This window comes from Ogataea polymorpha (assembly GCF_001664045.1).
Source record: "Ogataea polymorpha strain NCYC 495 leu1.1 chromosome Unknown OGAPOscaffold_3, whole genome shotgun sequence".
Taxonomy (NCBI): domain Eukaryota; kingdom Fungi; phylum Ascomycota; class Pichiomycetes; order Pichiales; family Pichiaceae; genus Ogataea; species Ogataea polymorpha.
In genome coordinates this window covers 488,868-506,475 of record NW_017264700.1, presented here as the reverse complement: position 1 = coordinate 506,475, position 17,608 = coordinate 488,868, and the positions used below count along the sequence as shown (strand labels likewise).

Sequence of the window (17,608 nt, the reverse complement as noted above, 5' to 3'; positions counted from 1 at the left end):
ACTTGTTTAGTTCATGCCTGAAGAAAGCCTGACAGAGCGGCTGCAGCGCCACAAGAAGCTGTTTGATGAGATCGATACAAAAAACAACGGGAAGTTCACGCTCGAGGATTTTGAGCGAGCGCTGCAATTTACAGACCATCCACTCAAAGACTCTCATTTCGCAATTTCTCAGATCTACAAGTCTCTTGCTGGCCAAGAAGCAGCTAGTGACTGGATCAGCTTTGAGAAGTTTAACCAGTACCTTATCCAAGCAGAGGCCCAATTGGCCAAGGGCTTCGAGAACGTCGACCGTGACCACGATGGCAAGGTCACAAAGAAGGATGTGGAGTCGTACCTGTTCAAGCTGGGTTTAAAACCCACCCCATCCGAAGTCGACACCTTTTTTAGAAAGCTGGATTTCGAAGACCGCGGGTTTGTCACTTTCGAGATGTTCCGTGATGGCCTGCTGTTCATTCCGCGGCTGGAAGGATCGCGAGTCCGTACGGCCTTCAAATTCCTCAACGATGAGATGGAGAACATATCGTCTGAAGGAGATGTCACCGTGAGCGACGACGTCCTCAAAAGCGTGGGTTATTTCCTTGCGGGAGGATTATCTGGTGTTGTTTCCAGAACCTGCACGGCGCCCTTCGATCGAGTTAAGGTGTTCCTGATTGCAAGAACCGACCTTGCGTCGACGCTTCTAAACAACAGACAAGAGTTACAGAGCAAAATTGAGGAGAAAGTGCATCACCCTGTGTCCAAGAAGAAGATCCAGTCGCCACTGGTCCGCGCCGCGAAGACTTTGTACAAACAAGGTGGCCTTCGTGCATTCTACGTTGGAAATGGACTCAACGTCCTCAAGGTGTTCCCCGAGAGCGCGATGAAGTTCGGGTCCTTTGAGGCCACCAAGAAGTTTCTGTGTGGCATTGAAGGAGTGGACGATGTGTCAAAGCTTTCGAAAGTGTCCACCTTCGTTTCAGGGGGTGTTGGTGGAGTTATTGCACAGATTACTGTTTATCCAATAGATACGCTCAAATATCGAATCCAATGCGCATCGTTGGATTCCAAGGAAAAAGGTAACCAGTTGCTCGTGAAAACCGCCAAAGACATGTTTAAGGAAGGGGGAGTGAGGATATTTTACAGAGGACTACCGCTGGGACTGGGCGGAATGTTCCCGTACGCGGCTTTAGACCTCGGCACTTTCTCCACTGTGAAAAAATGGTACATTAAAAAAACAGCAGAAAAACAGCACTGTTCCGTCGATGACGTGGTACTTCCGAACTATCTGGTGCTCACCCTGGGTGCTGTTAGCGGCACCTTTGGAGCCACTATGGTGTACCCGATCAACCTGCTTCGAACGAGATTGCAGGCTCAGGGAACATTTGCGCATCCTTATACTTACGATGGCTTCTTCGATGTGTTTAAGCAGACAATAACCCGGGAAGGTGTTCCTGGACTTTTTAAGGGTCTGGTTCCGAACCTCGCCAAGGTGGCTCCTGCGGTGTCAATCAGCTACCTGATGTACGAGAACTTAAAGGTGTTATTTAAGTTGGAATGATATATAGCATCTATTATATTGGGCTAGATTGACGTTATGCTCTGTATTGGCTCCAGATTGAGACTGAGTAGAGGACAACGGACTAAGAGATACTGTCAACTGTGATACTTGATGCTGTGCTCGATGAAAACCTGTAGCAACGGCATAAAGAACATGCATAAGAATCGCGTTAGGTATTACCGTAAAGGCCCGGAGGCTTGAAGCTCACAAATCCCCGAAAGATCATAAATTCAGCGACTGATTCGGCAAGATGCATTTGCCTGGTTTGCACTGTATAATGTTATCAAGGACTCACGAGCACTATAGGTAGTCGTGTTACACTGAACGTAACGTAAAAGGGTCGGTAGTCTAGTGGTATGATTCCTGCTTTGGGAGCAGGAGGTCCAGGGTTCAATTCCCTGTCGACCCCAATTTTTTTCTCAGATAGTTCTGATATTTTTTTTCCATCGGAAACACAGCCTTTAAAATACTTTTCAGGATGTTTGTGAGGTTCGTGCGCTTTTACAGCCGAAGTATCTGGCCTCCGCTTCGAGCTGATTCAGGCCTGCTGAAGTATTTCAATGTGACATACGCCCGGTCGTCAGGGCCAGGTGGCCAGCATGTGAATAGGACGGAGTCGAAGGCTGTTCTTCGTCTTTCTGCTAAGGCGTGGCAGAGTGCTCGAGGGACGTGGGTCGATCCGGCCCTTTTTGACCAACTGATGGCTAATTACAAGGACAAAAGCTGCCCAGAATCCAAACGGTTTCCCTACTTTACTAATGCGGGCGATGTGCTCATTATGAGCGATTCCACCAGATACAGACAGAAGAACGTGATGGAATGCCTGGAGAAATTTGTGAGCGCAGTGCAAAGGTGCGGAGAACCAAGGAAGGAGACCGACGAGGCGACGCTGGAGCGGTGGGAGGACTTGCGTAAAAAGGAGAAGGAGGCGCGAGTACAAGCGAAGCGCAAACTGAAGGACAAGAAGAACGCGCGTCGCAAAATCAAGATCGAAGTGTAAATATATCAATTAATAAAAGAAGTCATTTCGCGTTAAATCATAGCACAGAAGACTCGGTCGTGCTAGTGGCGTTCCAAAGGTCTTGGAGCTGCAAAATACTAGTGATCACGCCAGCGCCGCCTGCAACACCATTGTTGACACGTTTCTGGCTGAGACCGTTGATCGCCACCAGACTATTGAGCGCATGGATCACCAGGTCTCTCTTTGCCCTGTAGAGCTGGACATTCTGGGTGTCGAGGGTCTCTTTCTGCTTCTCAAGGTTGCCTCTCTTGTCCAGTGGGTTCTGGTCGTCATCCGAGGCCAGCTCTTTGAGCAGCTCTTGTTTTCTCAGATACGACACTCTGAGTTGTCTGACATTCTGCAAAAGACCCGAAACCAGAGCCACTAGCCAGAAGAAGCTACACACTTGCTCAACCTTCACGAGCAGTTTGCCGTTTCTGTTCCGCAGCAATCCTAGCAACTTGAGCCAATGCACAGTATCGAACCCGTAGTACAAGGAGTAGCTGGCTTGCTTGACGCTCTCAAACAGCTTCGTATATCCATCGCCGAGCTCGTTGTCCACAGTCACCGAGAGCGCCTTGAGGTGTTTCAGTGGCTTCAGGGCTCTCAATGGCTTTCTACTGAGCGTGAACAAATCCTGCAGTCTTCTCACCAGATAGTAATGGTTCACGCTGGAGCCTGTCCTAAGTAGATAGTAAGCCAGCAACTTCGTCACATATTGCAGCGTTCTGAGCAGCTTGTCACGGCCGTTGTTTGTCTCGAGGAAGTTGATGAGTTTCGTGAGAGTCGGATGATATGTTATCGTGTCGCAAACCATGGATAACTGTCTGTCTGTCCCGAGTTGGTATATATATTTGCGGATTATCACCCGCACTTTCGCGCGCACTTGATTTTCTGAGCAAGGGCCCCGCAAAAAAAATAGCCTATTTAGTTTACAAAGTTAGCACAATGTCCATTGCGTATCCGGCAGTCAACATTTCCTATTGTGTCAAGTGCAAGTGGATGCTCCGTGCCGCGTGGTACCAACAGGAGATTCTGCAGACGTTTTCCTCGAAAGCGATTGACGAGAACGAGACTACGCTGACTGTGAACTGCGCCATCTTGTCTCCCTCACTGGTTGCAGGGACGTTCCAAGTGGCGGTGAAGAGGGAGGAGAACGCGGATTGGACTATAATCTGGGACAGGAAGGAGGAGGATGGGTTCCCGGACTCCAAGCTCCTCAAACAGCGCATCAGAGATCATCTTTACCCAGAGCTCAAGCTCAGTCACATAGACAAGCCAAATAAACACGGAGGCAAGCTCGTCACTCAACAGTCGCCTGAGCCCGGCCACGAGGACACATGCATCGACTGCAAAACTTGGGAGTATTAACTACACATATCCAAGCCATTCCAGGCCGCTATAGAAAAGCCTGTCGATCGGGTTCAACGAGTCGAAAAACCTGTTCGGCAGCCGTCGGTAGCCCGTCGGTGCTATATCGTCATCATTGGTTTCCGGAAGGTCAGCGATGAGTCCCATTGCGTACGAAACGATGCAAAATGCCAGCAGTCCAGCCACCAGCAGCGTCAAATAAGAACGCCAGAGTTTTATCTTGGCCGTACGATTCAGTTTCCGCTGAAACTGGGCTAGCAGCTCGTCCTGGCGCTTCACCGCCAGCACTAGTGCTGAGTCCGCGGGCTCGGCCGCCAGCTGCTCATAGACTTGGATTAATGTCTCGTAGCAGTCCACAAGTCGTCTATTCAATTGCAACTCCATTGTGCGGTCTTCGTCGACCGACCGCTTCCGCTGCGCATTTAGCGTGCCTTTCAGTATGCTAATTTTCTGAAACAACCTCTGTTTCTGTTCTACCAAAGACAATGCTGCAGGAGCTTTTCGTTTTATAGTTCGCGTGTCTGTTCGCCTCGTGAGATCTGTGTCTGTATCAAATAAATCTTCAAACTCAACCTCAAAAAGCATTTTGAACAGCACCAAAAACTCGTGCTTGGTGAGACTTCGGCTAGGATGCTCCAGAATGGTGTCGATCCAGAATGCCTTGTAGTCCGGAGATAGAAGCGCCCGTCCCCAGATCTGCTCAATCTCCTCAATCAATGCCCCGGTATCAGTTATTGCTATGCGGTCGGTGTCGGTAAACCGGGCCCATGCTCTATCCAGTATGCGGGCGCCGCGACCCATATCGATATGACAATTCAGATTATTTATTTATTTTTCGCGTACTATACAGTCTATTTTTTCTCGCTCTGGATCTTGAATATTTGCTTGTACTCGATTCGCGCCTCCAAACTGAACAACTCGCGCGTTGTCTGCCAGTTTTGAATGTCCTCTATCTCTTTTAGCAGTGCGTCTGGTTTTCGCGCAATCACAATGACTGGTGGCTGCAAATATGTCTGTGCGTTCTCGTCGTTGATGATCACCCTCATGGCATAAATTCGGCCCTTGATGCTGCCAAGACTAACAGCGCCAATGATGACTTTCTTCGATATACCCCCAAGCTCGTCCAACTTACTTTGAGAAAGCTGGTTCTTTCCAATAAGCACTCCTTCGCCCTCAAAAAACAACCCTGGTCGATCCTCTAGGGGTATAAAGTCTTCCGTAACGGTCCTCCGCAGAAGCTCTTGGCGTGAAGCTGGACTGAGCATGTAGTAGGACGAAAAAATACTGCGACGTAGCTCGAAAGGCTCTCCCAGCAGCATCTCCTGGACAATAGCTACCTCGAGCTGCGGCAGCAGGTAGGAAGACTCGAACGGCACAGAAATGTTTAAACAACCAATCCCGTCCACCTGTAGCTGTTTGTTCGCCGCATAACATGTAATCTCCTTCAGCTCATGGCATAAAGGCGTGGTAGCAGACACAATGAGATCGAGATAATTGGGGTCTTCGTTCATCAAAATACAATCGAAACAATCATCAAGCTGAGCCGTCTTCAAGAGACGTAAAATCATACTGGTGAACAGCTCGGGAATGCGTGTAACTGAAAGTACTGTGAGGGTGTTTTTGTCTGTGTTCGACTCTGCTATCAGTTGTCTGAGTATTTCATTCCACAGTCCTTCTGTGTTGAGTGACATTTCGTCCACCCGCGTTTTCCCCACCTCCTTCAATACACGCACGCTGGAAAACCAGTTGAATTTGGAAAGAGGGTCTGGATTTTTAGTCATGAGATCTATGGACTCAGCATTAAACAAATGCGCATTAGGCAGTGGCGTGCGAAATAGAGCATTGTCAAACTCGTATATATGGATACGCTCTATCTTCGCCAGACTGGACCTGATCTGGTCGTTTTTGTGCTTCAGAATATTCCCGTGCTCCAGAGGAACATTCATGAATATATTCCAGAACAGTGTATACCGGGAAAATAATTTTTTTCTCTGAAATATTTTTCACCTTTCCAGCGAAAAGGTAAGTAAATCGCTTAATGATGACTTATGAATGCATAGTTCAACTGAATAGCATGAAGATAAAAACTTTCCATCAAAAGTCTTTCACCCCTATCTGAGAGCGGATTTACTGACCACTAGCCTTGGTATTTATTTCTTTAATGCATACATTCTGATCGGATATAATTCTTTAGGCACTCCTTTCTGTAGATCCGTAGCTATCAGCTTCCAGCCGGCCTTTTCAAACAGCCGCCGGAAATTCTTGTCGGAGCGAGTCTTGCTCGAATCCTCCGGGTCGTACACGTCCTCGTCTCCATTCACGTTGTTTTCTTTGATCACCAGTAATCCGTCCTCCTGCAATGCATCCTTACACCGATCAAGCCAAAGGAGGAACGCATCGTCCGGCAGATGGCCGCAACACCATTGACACCACAGAAGAGAGTACTTACCGTGTTCCTGTGGAACCCACTCCTGCATTGGGATCTGGTAGATTTCGCCGATCTTACCCTGTTCTGCCAGTGGAGCCAGTTCTCTGTACATCTGGTCCACAAATGGCTTCACGGGCTCCAGCAGATCTACCTTGTTGCAAACCTTGTGCAGGAAATCTCTTGTGACTCGTCCAATGCCTGCACCGAAATCTAGCCCGTAGCTGATCTTACCGGGTTCTGTGGAAAAGCGCGACTTGAGTTTGCGGATGAAAGTCATCGAACCGACTATGTCGGCCTTGGGCACGCTCGTGGACTCTCCAAAGCCGCCCAGCACACCATCCACAGACGGTTCCACCCCGCTCCAGTACCGAATAGCGGCGTCGTAATCTATCTGAGCGTCAATATTAGTTTGATCGGGTTCCATGTTTTCAGTAGCGACGATCGACTCCAATTTTTTTTCACTCGTTGAAAAACTAAGCATCCTAAACAAATTGGACAAGTGATAATGAGTGGCAGTAAGTATAACATGTGTATCCAATTTTGACTAACCGCAGTCCGTTTATTGGACCTTGCTAAACCTTTTGTCTCGCTTCTTCCTGAAGTCGAGTATCCCTATCAGAAAATCGAGTTTGACGAGAAAATCGTTTACACCATCGCCTCGGTCGCTGTATACTTGCTTGCTGGCCTTCCACTGAGCAACGTGGCCCAGGACCGCATTGCCGACCCATTTGGCTGGCTGCGGGTTCCATTTGCTTCTCAAGCGGGAACAGCACTGGAGTTTGGGCTATTGCCTATCGTCACGGCCGGTTTCCTGTGGCAGACTCTTGCGGGATTCAAAATCATCAAAATCAACTTCGAGTCCAGGTCTGATAGAGAGCTCTTTCAGTCTTGGCAGAAACTGACCGCGGTGTTGATCGCCTTGGTCTACGCTGTGTTGCTCTCGTTTGCTGGCTACTTCGACCCTGTCGACCAATTTACCTCCCAAGCAACGTTGTCCATTTGGAGCAAGCTGACCTACATTGTCCAGTTGACGTTTATGGCACTTATCACTGCTCTTTTGGTGGAACTTCTGGACAAGGGGTATGGCTTTGGCCCTGGGATTCTGGCAATTATTACTGTCTCGTCCTCCACCCAGTTCGTCACCTCTTTCCTTGGATTCACCACCACTCTCACCGCCAGAGGCTTTGAGTCTCACGGTGCATTGATTCAATTGATCAGAAACCTTAAAAATAAGCCTTTCGGACTGGCCATCTACGACGCGTTCACCAGAGACAATCTGGCCAACCTGACCCAGATTTACGCCACTCTAGCGGCTCTGGCTGCAGGTGTGTACTTTGGCAACTTCAGAGTTGAGGTGCCTATCAAGTCCGCTAAAGTCAGATCCATGGCCTCGGTGTACCCAATCAAGCTGCTATACTGCGGAGCACTGCCTCTGCTGTTCACCTACGCTGTGCTTTACAACCTCAACATTATTGGGTTTGCCCTTACCAGAATCTTCAGCTCCGTGCAGTATGTGCAATATATTGGCAACTGGAAATTGGACGAGTTCAACTTCTCCACCTACAATTTGACTTCGGGCCTGCTGTACTTTGTTTCTGCCTCTCCTAAGGGCGCTTCGCCATTGCACTATCTTGTTAGACCGGTCACGTTCTCTCTATTTGTGATTGTTGTGTCTACGGTTTTCTCTAAATTGTGGAGCAACATTTCAGGCTCCTCCGGCAAAGACATTGCCAAACAGTTTAAGGAGCAGGATATAACTCTCATTGGCCACAGAGACACAGCAGTTGGAAAAGAGCTCGGAAAAATTATTCCGGTGGCTTCCACCACGGGTGCTTTGATTGTGTCGGCAGTTGTGTGCGCCGTCGAGGCTCTTGGATTTTCCTCTGGCCTTGCTGTTGGAGCCCTGATTGGCTTGTTGTGCGCTCTGACACTCTTGGAAAGCGTTATGACCGAGTACCAACAGTCCGGGGGAATGGCCTCACAGTTTGGACAGATGTTCCAGCAACGTTAATACAATAGAACGGTTTGTACTGGAGAAGAGCATATTCTCGTGGATATGCCTATTTTCCATCTCTGCACCAAAAAAATCAAGCTATTTATATTTGTATTATATTCAAATAATATTGTGTCTTTTAGTAGAATGGAAAAACTACCCTTTAGAAGACACGCTGCGCCTGCCGCGCGCAGCCTCGTGGTCAAGAACTCGCCCGACAACGAGATTGCCAAGTCCAATTGCGTGGCCGTGTCCCCACAGGATTTCCAGGACGGTAGCTATGTAATCTGCGACGGCAAATTCGTGTTCAGTTGCGTCGCCACCACCAAATGCATGCCCGGCACCATAGGACTCAGCGGAAACCAAAGATTTTGGGGGTCCTGGTCCACAGACCAAACGATCACGGTGGCTCCATACGACCTGTTCCAATCTAATGGTAAGAAGGGGGCCTATCTAGGCACATTGAATGTGGAGATCAACTTTTGGAACAGAAATCGCGCAAACAACATACAGTTTGACCCCGATGAGATGAGCGAAGCATTTGTGCACCGATTTGACACCCAGATTTTGCAGCCGTCGCAGATCCTTTTGTTCGAGTTCAAAGGCAACTATTTTGAGATCAAGATCCTTTCCTCGCAGGTCATCGATTTGGGAGAAGTTCAGCTGCAAGATGTGCCGACTTCCACAGACATAATGAACAAGGGTATCTGCGTGAAACAGACGAAAGTGAATTTCTTCAAAGGCTCGGACGGATTAGTCAATTTGAAGGCCTCCAGCACGCGCCCCAACTCTGATGCTATCATCCGCCCAGACTTTAAGTTCGAGGACATGGGCATTGGAGGTCTTGACAAAGAGTTCACCTCAATTTTCCGCAGAGCCTTTGCTTCGCGTATATTCCCTCCCGGTTTAATTGAGAAGCTAGGAATCCAGCACGTCAAGGGTATGTTGTTGTACGGTCCTCCAGGTACTGGTAAAACTTTAATTGCACGTCAAATTGGAAAGATGCTGAACGCTAAAGAGCCCAAAATTGTTAATGGTCCAGAGATATTGTCGAAATATGTTGGCTCCTCGGAGGAGAACATCAGAAACCTGTTCAAGGATGCAGAGGCCGAGTACAAACAGAAAGGCGACAGCTCTTCTCTTCACATCATCATTTTTGACGAGCTGGACTCTGTTTTCAAGCAGCGTGGCTCGCGTGGAGACGGCACTGGAGTGGCCGACAATGTGGTGAACCAACTGCTTGCTAAGATGGACGGTGTGGACCAGCTGAACAATATCTTGGTCATTGGCATGACCAACAGAAGAGATTTGATTGACGAGGCACTGCTTAGACCGGGCAGATTCGAAGTTCAAGTGGAGATCCACCTGCCGGACGCCGCGGGCAGAAAACAGATCCTGGAAATCAAGACTAAGAAAATGAAGGAGAACGGATCTTTGGGTAAAGACGTTGACCTCGAGAAGCTGGCAGAGTTGACTAAGAACTTCTCCGGAGCAGAACTAGAAGGTTTGATCAAGTCGGCCACCTCGTTTGCCTTGAACCAGCACATCAAAGTGGGCACTGTTGGAGAGATTACCGGCGATCTGGAGAACACTGTTCTAGATATGAGCTGTTTCCTAAGTGCCTTGGATGAGGTCAAGCCTGCATTTGGTGTCCATGAAGAGGATCTGCACGACTGCATCAAGGGGGGCATTCTCAAGTACTCCCCTAAAATCGACCATATCATTCACCGTGTTCAAAGGGCCCTGGAGCAGACGCAGAGCTCCGAAAAGTTCAACTTCTCGTCCCTCTTGCTATATGGCCCCCCTGGATCGGGTAAGACTGCTTTGGCTTCCTATCTTGGGCTCAACTCAAAGTTCCCATTTATTAGAATTATCACTGCTGATGAAATGATTGGCATGTCGGAATCTGCTAAGGTCCAGTTCATTGATAATACATTCAGAGATGCGTACAAATCGCCATTGAATGTGTTGATTGTTGACGACATCGAGGCGCTCATTGACTTTGTGCCGATCGGGCCTAGATTCTCCTCTGTGATCCTAAGAGCTCTGATGTCGAGACTGAAAAAGTCACCGCCAGAGGGCCACAGACTCATTGTGTTGGCCACTTCTTCCAATCACGAACTGCTCAAGAGCCTCGATGCGCTCAATTGTTTCAATGACGAGATTCTTGTCAACAACCTCACTACTCTCCGGGAGCTGTACTCCGTTATGGAACTGACATCTTTTGGAAAAGATTCCGAAGAAAGAAAAGATATCATCTACAAGCTCAAGTCTGCATTTGGCAGCGAGGAAATCAACGTGTCAATCAAAAAGGTTCTCTTCAACATCGACACAGCTAAATTTGGCAGCAACCCGGCAGACGAGTTCGTTCAGCTCATGGTTGAAAGCCAACACTAAAGGTTTATAAACGTAAAGTAATCTACCATGGCTTTTGAGCATAGATTGATTGTACAAATAATATGTTTGACAGGTGGTCGTTAAAGATGCCGACATTACAAACGTGAACCGTAGAGCTCACCCTGAAATGGAAAAAAACTGGACGTGAAGCTAAGCGCCTACGCTCGCTCTCATTTCCGGTTTCAAGCTTGTGACTCTGAATCTGCCACAGCAGAGACACCTTCGTGATGTGCGGAAGAGATATCAGCTCCTTCATGCTCTGGTTCCGGTTCGTGGTGTTCTGCTTCTCTATCACTATCCTCGTCTTCATGGTCGCCCAAAGCAGCAAATATATTCCTGGATGCCTCTCTTGGCTCGTCAGGAGGAGTGCCCGCACGTTTCTGTCCACTTGAGGCGCCAGAAGAGTTAGCAGAACCAGCAGACGGCACCGTGGTGAATTGCTGCTGGCTCAGTTTAGAAGAGGACAGCTTACTTTTCTGCTTGTTGAAAGGCCCGAGAGATCTTTCCGATGAGTTTCTCACAACACCAACTTTGGATATGTCATTGGAGGAAATTTGATTGCTGTTTCCCCATTTTGAATTGGATCTCGAGCTGTTGGATCTCGAAGAGCCAGATCTTGGGTCAGCTTTACGCCTTCTGATGGCATCTCTTTCCTCTTGTAAACGCTTAGCCTCGGCCTCTTGGTGAATTTCGGCAATGGTCTTTGGGCCAGCATTTATCTTAGCATCTGCCCATCTGTTTGCCCTCAAATCACAAAGATCCATAAGCTTGAACTTGATTCTAGATGACAGCTGACAGTTATTAATGATGTGGTTGATTTTTTCGAATGCAAAGTCCAGTGGGCCTCTATTGCTAGAGTCAAGCTTGGCACCAGTTGTCGTCAACAGTTGTGTCAAAGTCTCTAAAGTGTCCTCGCTTGGAGAGTCAGAGTCGGAAAGCTGATCAACAAGGCACTTGATAATAATCTTTTCCGAGAGCAAGTTAAGATAGTACAGCTCACCAATGAACCTGACAAGACCCAAACCTCTTCTCTTGGCGGCTGCCAACTTATAATATTCATCAGACATCATCTCTGGCTCTAAAGGAGTGCCGTCCTCGTTGGTTGGCAATTTATCAGACCAGCCCTTTTCGTATTCTGCTTGACATCTGGACAACAACAACTTCCGAACCAATCCAGAGGAGTAGACCCGTTTTGGAACTTGTTCTGGCCGAGGCTGTGATTTATCCTCAACGTCTTCAGAAATATCTGTACAAAGCGTCAAACACAGTTTTGCGTAAACAGAAGACCACAAGTGCTCGTCACAAGCCTTGGCAAAAGTGAGTTCAATGACTTGCTTCAGTGTCTTGACGTCATCTTCCCATCGCGCTTGGTTGGCGATCTGGATGATTTCTGCGGAAATAGTATCGAAGTTATCCAACGTCAACTTGTTTAAGTGCGATTTGACCTTGGCCTCCACATCATCTTCTTCTAGTATCACAGTGACACCATCTGGAGCGTAACGAACCTCTTTTTCTTTGTTTCTTTGTGATCTTGGAACCCACCTATTAGCAGACTTTTCCAACGGTTTGACCTCAACAACTTGCTTAGGAGCTTCGGTCTCCTCGTCTTTGTTGTCCTTTTCATCATCCAATCTTCTAGGCTTCTTTGATCCTTGTCTTTGACTCTTTTCACGAGACCCTAGACCCATCTTCTTTTTAGAACCGCCTCTTGAACCGTTTCTGGATCCAAATTCACCTCTGAGGGTGGCACTTCTTGGCATAGCATTCGACGAACCTGCCCCGCCTCTTCCAAACTGACTTCCAGATCTAGAGAATCCGCGATCGCGTGATTCTTTCTTGGCACCCACCAAATCAATGATCGACCTCACTTTGGCATCCCATTCGTCATCAACAGGAAACTGACAGACCGGCTGGAACTGAAGTAAGAATGGCGGACTGTACTTATTCTTAGGAGAATTTTGCAATCTAAGATCAGGCTTCTCTTGTCCTTCCTTGTAGGGGAAGGCATAAATGTCCTTGATTGGAGTAGCTTTTGAAATTTGAGCGAAAAAGCGGGTCATATCGAATGTCTTGTCTATACCTGGAGAAGCAGCTTCTAATGGCTCAGCAGTCTCATCTTTGGTATCTTCTTGGCTGTCTGCAACAGGAGAAGACTTGGGGCCTTCTGTTTGTTCAGAATCAGCATTTATTGGTTCTTCCTTCACGGGTGTAGGTTGTGCCTCTTCTTTTACCTCGTCTACAGAGGGGGCACTTGCTGCAACAGGTTTAGGCTGAATTGATTCAACAGGAGATTCTGGAACAGCCTGAAGTTCCTCAGGTTTCTCAGCTTGCTTGGAATTTGGTTGAGTCTTCTCGATCTCCTTGGTCTCCTCCTTTTGTTGCTCAATAGATGCACTTGGCACGGCAGGCTTAGCAGGCTTAGCAGATTCAGCAGGCTCCTTTGGCTCTTCTTTGGAAGTTTCAGGTTTCTCGGCAGGTTTTGGAGCCTCCTTGGAAATCTCTTGAGGTAGTTCCTTAGGAGGTTCACTTTTTTTGGAGCTTGCATCAGGCTTTGATTCTTTTTCGACTTCTTTTGTCGGTTGCGACTTCTCCTCCTTCTTCTCTGAAGTAGCTTTGGAGTTCTTGAGCCTCAGTTGCTCCAGGAACTTGGCCTTAAATTCCTCGTTTGCCTTCTTCACCTCTGGCTGAGCCGGCTTTGCTGGGGAAGAATCCTTTTTGCTTGGTGACATCGGCACAGACGCTGTTGAGCTAGTTGACGGCGGAACGGCAGGCAATGAGGCGTTAACTTTGGACAGAACGGGCGTGGAGGACGACGATGAAGATGACAAAGATGCAGTTTTGGAGTGGCCTTTATTGAATTGGACAGCCTCACCGTTCTTATTTTTGATACTCAGGTTGACGGGTTTTGTCACCGGGGTGTGGGTCGCTGAGTTCGGCAGCGTAGGGCTGATAGCAATAGCACCGGGTGGCGGCGGCGCGTAGTAGGCTCCTCCTGAAACTCCTTGCGGAGATGGCGCGTAGTAACTGTAAGCATAACCAGGTGCGGCCGCCTGATATGGCTGGGTCATATATCCTGTCCAACCTTGCTGCTGATAATATGGAGGTTGCGGATGTGACTGGCTGTAATTACTGTAGCTGCCATTATTTCTCCTGTTCTTGTGGTAATTGGAGTTGTAATGGTGATGCGCATTCCCTGTAGGTGGAACGCTATTTGGGTTCGACATGATCAAATTGTCAATGGGTTGATGAAAAATTCCCAAGGGAGTATTGATCCCGATAGAAGAAAAAGGTACCGAACGGATTCCACGTGAGCAAACACGTTTCTAAGGAACTACGAATAGGAAGTTCCTGATATATATATCTAAAATAAGATATATATTGGTACAATTACCTTTTTTACAAGAGAAAGATTTTTTTTGGTTTTGTTCGCTTTCAATAAATTTTCACCGTTACCCGGAAAGTCATTTTCGATCCACAATTTTAAGGGTTCGGCAGAGCCATATCTATTGTAGTGAGCATTGTATGTGGTTTTGCTCAGCGTGCCTAGCTTTACCCTCATTGAAACCCAAGTTTGCTAACTATCAATTTTGCTCCCATGGCTCCCAGCGACGCCAATACAATTAAGCAGAATCCGTAAATTATCACCTTGTCTTTGTAAGATTCCCGTTCTGTGCGGTTAGCCGTATGGATCTAGGTTTCTGCACTTACGGAAACAGTACGCCGTCATCAAGTCGCGGTTCTCTGGATCTCTGCACATGTCAATTTTTTGATCCAGACAGTACTGCACTGTGCACTGACTACAGCCATGAGCCGTTTCCAGCTCGAGGATCTCGTAATTCACCTCGCAATCGCACTTACAATACGATTGGAAGCATGTTGCGAGGCCGGTGAACACGAGACCTGAGAGCCACAAACGGAAAAGCATGTATGTATATTTTATCAGCAGTTGCTGGCTGCACCTTTACACCAACCTGTATTTTTCCATTCGCCACCAAAGTAAAATTAACGATTGTAAAGAGAGATTCTTTTTGAAAACATAATCAATTGCAAAATGGCGACCGCAGCATCACACGAAGCAGGCATTAAGCCATTTTTCAAACAGAAGATACAGGATTTTGAGATTCAAGTCAACGACAAGACACAAAATCTGAGAAGACTGGAGGCACAAAGAAATGCATTGAACGCCAAAGTCAGGGCATTAAAAGACGAGTTGAAGCTTTTACAAGAGCCGGGATCCTATGTGGGGGAGGTTGTGAAGGTTATGGGAAAGAAGAAAGTTTTAGTGAAAGTTCACCCAGAGGGAAAGTATGTCGTGAATGTGGCGAATGACATCGACATCAAGAAGATCACCCCAAGTTTGCGGGTCTGTCTTAGAAGTGACACCTATGAATTGCACCAAATTTTGCCTAACAAAGTGGACCCATTGGTCTCCCTCATGATGGTTGAAAAAGTTCCTGACTCCACCTACGACATGGTTGGTGGTCTTGACAAGCAGATCAAAGAAATCAAGGAGGTGATTGAGCTTCCGGTGAAGCACCCTGAACTATTTGAGAGTTTGGGTATTGCTCAGCCAAAGGGTGTGATCTTGTATGGACCACCCGGAACAGGAAAAACATTGTTGGCAAGGGCGGTGGCCCACCACACAGACTGTAAATTCATTAGAGTCTCAGGATCGGAGCTGGTTCAGAAGTACATTGGTGAGGGATCAAGAATGGTTAGAGAATTGTTTGTGATGGCCAGGGAACACGCCCCTTCCATTATTTTTATGGACGAGATCGACTCTATTGGATCCTCCAGAGTGGAGAGTTCTTCGGGTGGAGGCGACTCTGAAGTGCAGAGAACCATGCTGGAGTTGTTAAATCAGCTGGACGGTTTTGAATCGTCGAAAGACATCAAAATCATCATGGCTACCAACAGGTTGGACATTCTAGACCCTGCTCTTCTAAGACCGGGAAGAATTGACAGAAAGATTGAATTCCCACCACCAACACTGAACGCTAGAACTGATATTCTTAAGATTCACTCGAGGTCGATGAACCTGACGAGAGGAATAGATCTTATGAAAATCGCAGAGAAGATGAACGGCTGCTCTGGTGCTGAGATCAAGGGAGTTTGCACAGAGGCCGGAATGTACGCACTAAGGGAAAGAAGAATACATGTTACACAGGAAGATTTTGAACTTGCCGTTGCAAAAGTCATGAACAAGAATGAGGAAGGTGCAGTTTCTATTACCAAGCTATTCAAGTAAGTTTACGCCTCGTCGATTCTCACTGCATTATTACTCAGCCAGGATCTGACGTCGTCAAGATTGACATTTGCTTGGACCGCTTTGCAGATCCAAGCTCTATCATATTCGTGTTCATCCAAGAGCAGCGAGACCATCAACATTTTTTTGGTAGTTGCTAGGTCCACGCAGAAATAAAATACAGGCGAGCTCATTAGCTGTGTTTTAATATGGTTTAGAATTTCGCCGAAGTTCTTGAAGGACACCATCCCGCTAGATTTGCACTCCTTGTTTTTGCACCACGTGTTTCCGCAGCCAGAGTTCAGTTGCAGGATGTACCGTCGTTCGACACGGCTGCGCAATTTTTGGCCAGTTGGATCATTGACAGGTGAATATAGTGGCCCAAAACAAAAATCACATAATTTCAGTTCGTTTGAAGTAGCTGCTTCTCGAATGCAATTGACATTCGAGCAGATCACGGGTTTAGGCTTTGACACTCTGTTGAGCTCGTGAAGCTTCATATGCGACTCCAAGTCTCTAAGTCTGACATTTCGCTTGCATCTTGGACATTCTGTAGTTTTTGATCCACATTCGAGCTCGTGCTGTGACATACCAGAAAGGAGAGCATCCGTAGAGGCCTCCATCTTGGGCACCATCAAATGACAAAATCTACACTCATGCAACGTATAAGGACAGCTTGTAGCAACATGCACACAATGGTCCACCAATCTGGTTGAGACCACCTGTGAACATCGCGAGCATTCCAGTGTTACAGGCTCGTGATAGTATTTTCGGTGTCTGTTGAAAGATGCTTCGTCGTCTCCGTACGCTTCGCAACAGTGCCAATGATTTTCAGGCACAGTTCTAAGGAACACCTTGCCACAGCCGTGCGGACACTTGACATTGTTGCGCAGACAAAAATTCTCGTGCATGATTTTAGAGGTAGCAGCTACCGTGGCTCCACAGTTGCTGCACACATTATCTGAGGACACGGGATTGACTGTTTCAGACGAGTATGCCGACAGTTGAACCAGCGTGGGCCCAAAGGGCAGCAGGTACAGCGTTTTTTCAAAGTAAGGAAACGTATTCTGGAGCATCAGCTTGTTGTCACCGTTCAACGTATGCCATATAAAAGAATGGTCGCTTACATTGGGTAAGTTGGAAACGACATAGTCTGTATCAGCAGTGATGAGCACACGCTCGTGGTCTTCTAGCTCAAGCTTGAGCAACTTATCGGTCTGCGCACTTTGGTTGACGCGAATAGCGTCGATAGTCTCCCTGTGCAAAAATTGCTTGGCCATTTCGTCGTTCAAAGGAACAACGTCCAAGTTGATGTCTGTGTCTATGATGCAAACTGTAGGCGCCGGTTCGAGTTTGTCAATGAGAAGCTCATACGAGCCAAACTCATCTTCAAGGTGCAAAGTCTGCCCTCGGGTGAGCGAGCAATAATATTTGGTGAGCTTTGCCTCCAAAAACCATTTCCAGTTCAAAATGTTCTTGTATAATTTTAGCGGCTTGATGCTCAGATCAGTGGCCTTTGGCAGCTCAACCAGCTCTGCCTGAACTGGGAACCCACCTTCTCCTTTCAAAGCCTCATATAAATCGCCTGAAACAAGTATGGTGTTTTCTGGAGCACTGAACTCGCGTACGCCGGCGTA

At 47.4% G+C, this 17,608-nt stretch overlaps 12 protein-coding genes and 1 non-coding gene across 13 annotated transcripts; 7 read left to right on the top strand and 6 right to left on the bottom strand.

Annotated features, from left to right (window-relative positions):
* Positions 1 to 13: 13 nt before the first annotated feature.
* OGAPODRAFT_99244 (uncharacterized protein) lies at positions 14 to 1,545 on the top strand (the record flags this gene model as incomplete). The annotated part of the gene is made up of 1 exon (XM_018358077.1): positions 14 to 1,545. The coding sequence occupies one exon, from the start codon at positions 14 to 16 to the stop codon at positions 1,535 to 1,537; it is 1,524 nt and encodes a 507-aa protein (XP_018211355.1). The 3' UTR covers positions 1,538 to 1,545.
* A 329-nt stretch (positions 1,546 to 1,874) lies between these two features.
* On the top strand, positions 1,875 to 1,946 carry OGAPODRAFT_t30. Its single transcript has one exon. It is a non-coding gene; the product is annotated as a tRNA-Pro (tRNA).
* Positions 1,947 to 2,015: 69 nt separating this feature from the next.
* OGAPODRAFT_7707 (uncharacterized protein) lies at positions 2,016 to 2,537 on the top strand (the record flags this gene model as incomplete). The annotated part of the gene is made up of 1 exon (XM_018356267.1): positions 2,016 to 2,537. One exon carries the CDS (start codon positions 2,016 to 2,018, stop codon positions 2,535 to 2,537), a length of 522 nt encoding a protein of 173 aa, XP_018211354.1.
* On the bottom strand, positions 2,527 to 3,405 carry OGAPODRAFT_16132 (uncharacterized protein). The gene has a single exon (XM_018354203.1). It carries the CDS (start codon positions 3,352 to 3,354, stop codon positions 2,575 to 2,577), a length of 780 nt encoding a protein of 259 aa, XP_018211353.1. The 5' UTR covers positions 3,355 to 3,405; the 3' UTR covers positions 2,527 to 2,574.
* An 80-nt stretch (positions 3,406 to 3,485) lies between these two features.
* Positions 3,486 to 4,492, top strand: OGAPODRAFT_75991 (uncharacterized protein; the record flags this gene model as incomplete). The annotated part of the gene is made up of 1 exon (XM_018356111.1): positions 3,486 to 4,492. One exon carries the CDS (start codon positions 3,486 to 3,488, stop codon positions 3,906 to 3,908), a length of 423 nt encoding a protein of 140 aa, XP_018211352.1. The 3' UTR covers positions 3,909 to 4,492.
* On the bottom strand, positions 3,909 to 4,709 carry OGAPODRAFT_7704 (uncharacterized protein; the record flags this gene model as incomplete). The annotated part of the gene is made up of 1 exon (XM_018356263.1): positions 3,909 to 4,709. One exon carries the CDS (start codon positions 4,707 to 4,709, stop codon positions 3,909 to 3,911), a length of 801 nt encoding a protein of 266 aa, XP_018211351.1.
* A 36-nt stretch (positions 4,710 to 4,745) lies between these two features.
* On the bottom strand, positions 4,746 to 5,854 carry OGAPODRAFT_93422 (uncharacterized protein; the record flags this gene model as incomplete). The annotated part of the gene is made up of 1 exon (XM_018357337.1): positions 4,746 to 5,854. The coding sequence occupies one exon, from the start codon at positions 5,852 to 5,854 to the stop codon at positions 4,760 to 4,762; it is 1,095 nt and encodes a 364-aa protein (XP_018211350.1). The 3' UTR covers positions 4,746 to 4,759.
* A 194-nt stretch (positions 5,855 to 6,048) lies between these two features.
* On the top strand, positions 6,049 to 8,454 carry OGAPODRAFT_16131 (uncharacterized protein). Its single transcript, XM_018354202.1, has one exon. It carries the CDS (start codon positions 7,373 to 7,375, stop codon positions 8,345 to 8,347), a length of 975 nt encoding a protein of 324 aa, XP_018211348.1. The 5' UTR covers positions 6,049 to 7,372; the 3' UTR covers positions 8,348 to 8,454.
* Positions 6,059 to 6,760, bottom strand: OGAPODRAFT_47715 (uncharacterized protein; the record flags this gene model as incomplete). Its single annotated transcript, XM_018355559.1, has 1 exon — positions 6,059 to 6,760. One exon carries the CDS (start codon positions 6,758 to 6,760, stop codon positions 6,059 to 6,061), a length of 702 nt encoding a protein of 233 aa, XP_018211349.1.
* Positions 8,455 to 8,476: 22 nt separating the features above from the next.
* OGAPODRAFT_99236 (uncharacterized protein) lies at positions 8,477 to 10,770 on the top strand (the record flags this gene model as incomplete). Its single annotated transcript, XM_018358076.1, has 1 exon — positions 8,477 to 10,770. One exon carries the CDS (start codon positions 8,477 to 8,479, stop codon positions 10,724 to 10,726), a length of 2,250 nt encoding a protein of 749 aa, XP_018211347.1. The 3' UTR covers positions 10,727 to 10,770.
* A 4-nt stretch (positions 10,771 to 10,774) lies between these two features.
* On the bottom strand, positions 10,775 to 14,013 carry OGAPODRAFT_16130 (uncharacterized protein). The gene has a single exon (XM_018354201.1). It carries the CDS (start codon positions 13,948 to 13,950, stop codon positions 10,909 to 10,911), a length of 3,042 nt encoding a protein of 1,013 aa, XP_018211346.1. The 5' UTR covers positions 13,951 to 14,013; the 3' UTR covers positions 10,775 to 10,908.
* A 138-nt stretch (positions 14,014 to 14,151) lies between these two features.
* On the bottom strand, positions 14,152 to 14,672 carry OGAPODRAFT_16129 (uncharacterized protein). Its single transcript, XM_018354200.1, has 2 exons — positions 14,435 to 14,672; positions 14,152 to 14,394 (listed from the first exon to the last, which is right to left on the bottom strand). The coding sequence occupies exons 1-2, from the start codon at positions 14,649 to 14,651 to the stop codon at positions 14,282 to 14,284; spliced, it is 330 nt and encodes a 109-aa protein (XP_018211345.1). The 5' UTR covers positions 14,652 to 14,672; the 3' UTR covers positions 14,152 to 14,281.
* Positions 14,673 to 14,683: 11 nt separating this feature from the next.
* Positions 14,684 to 17,220, top strand: OGAPODRAFT_16127 (uncharacterized protein). The gene has a single exon (XM_018354199.1). It carries the CDS (start codon positions 14,778 to 14,780, stop codon positions 15,972 to 15,974), a length of 1,197 nt encoding a protein of 398 aa, XP_018211344.1. The 5' UTR covers positions 14,684 to 14,777; the 3' UTR covers positions 15,975 to 17,220.
* The last annotated feature ends 388 nt before the right edge of the window (positions 17,221 to 17,608 follow it).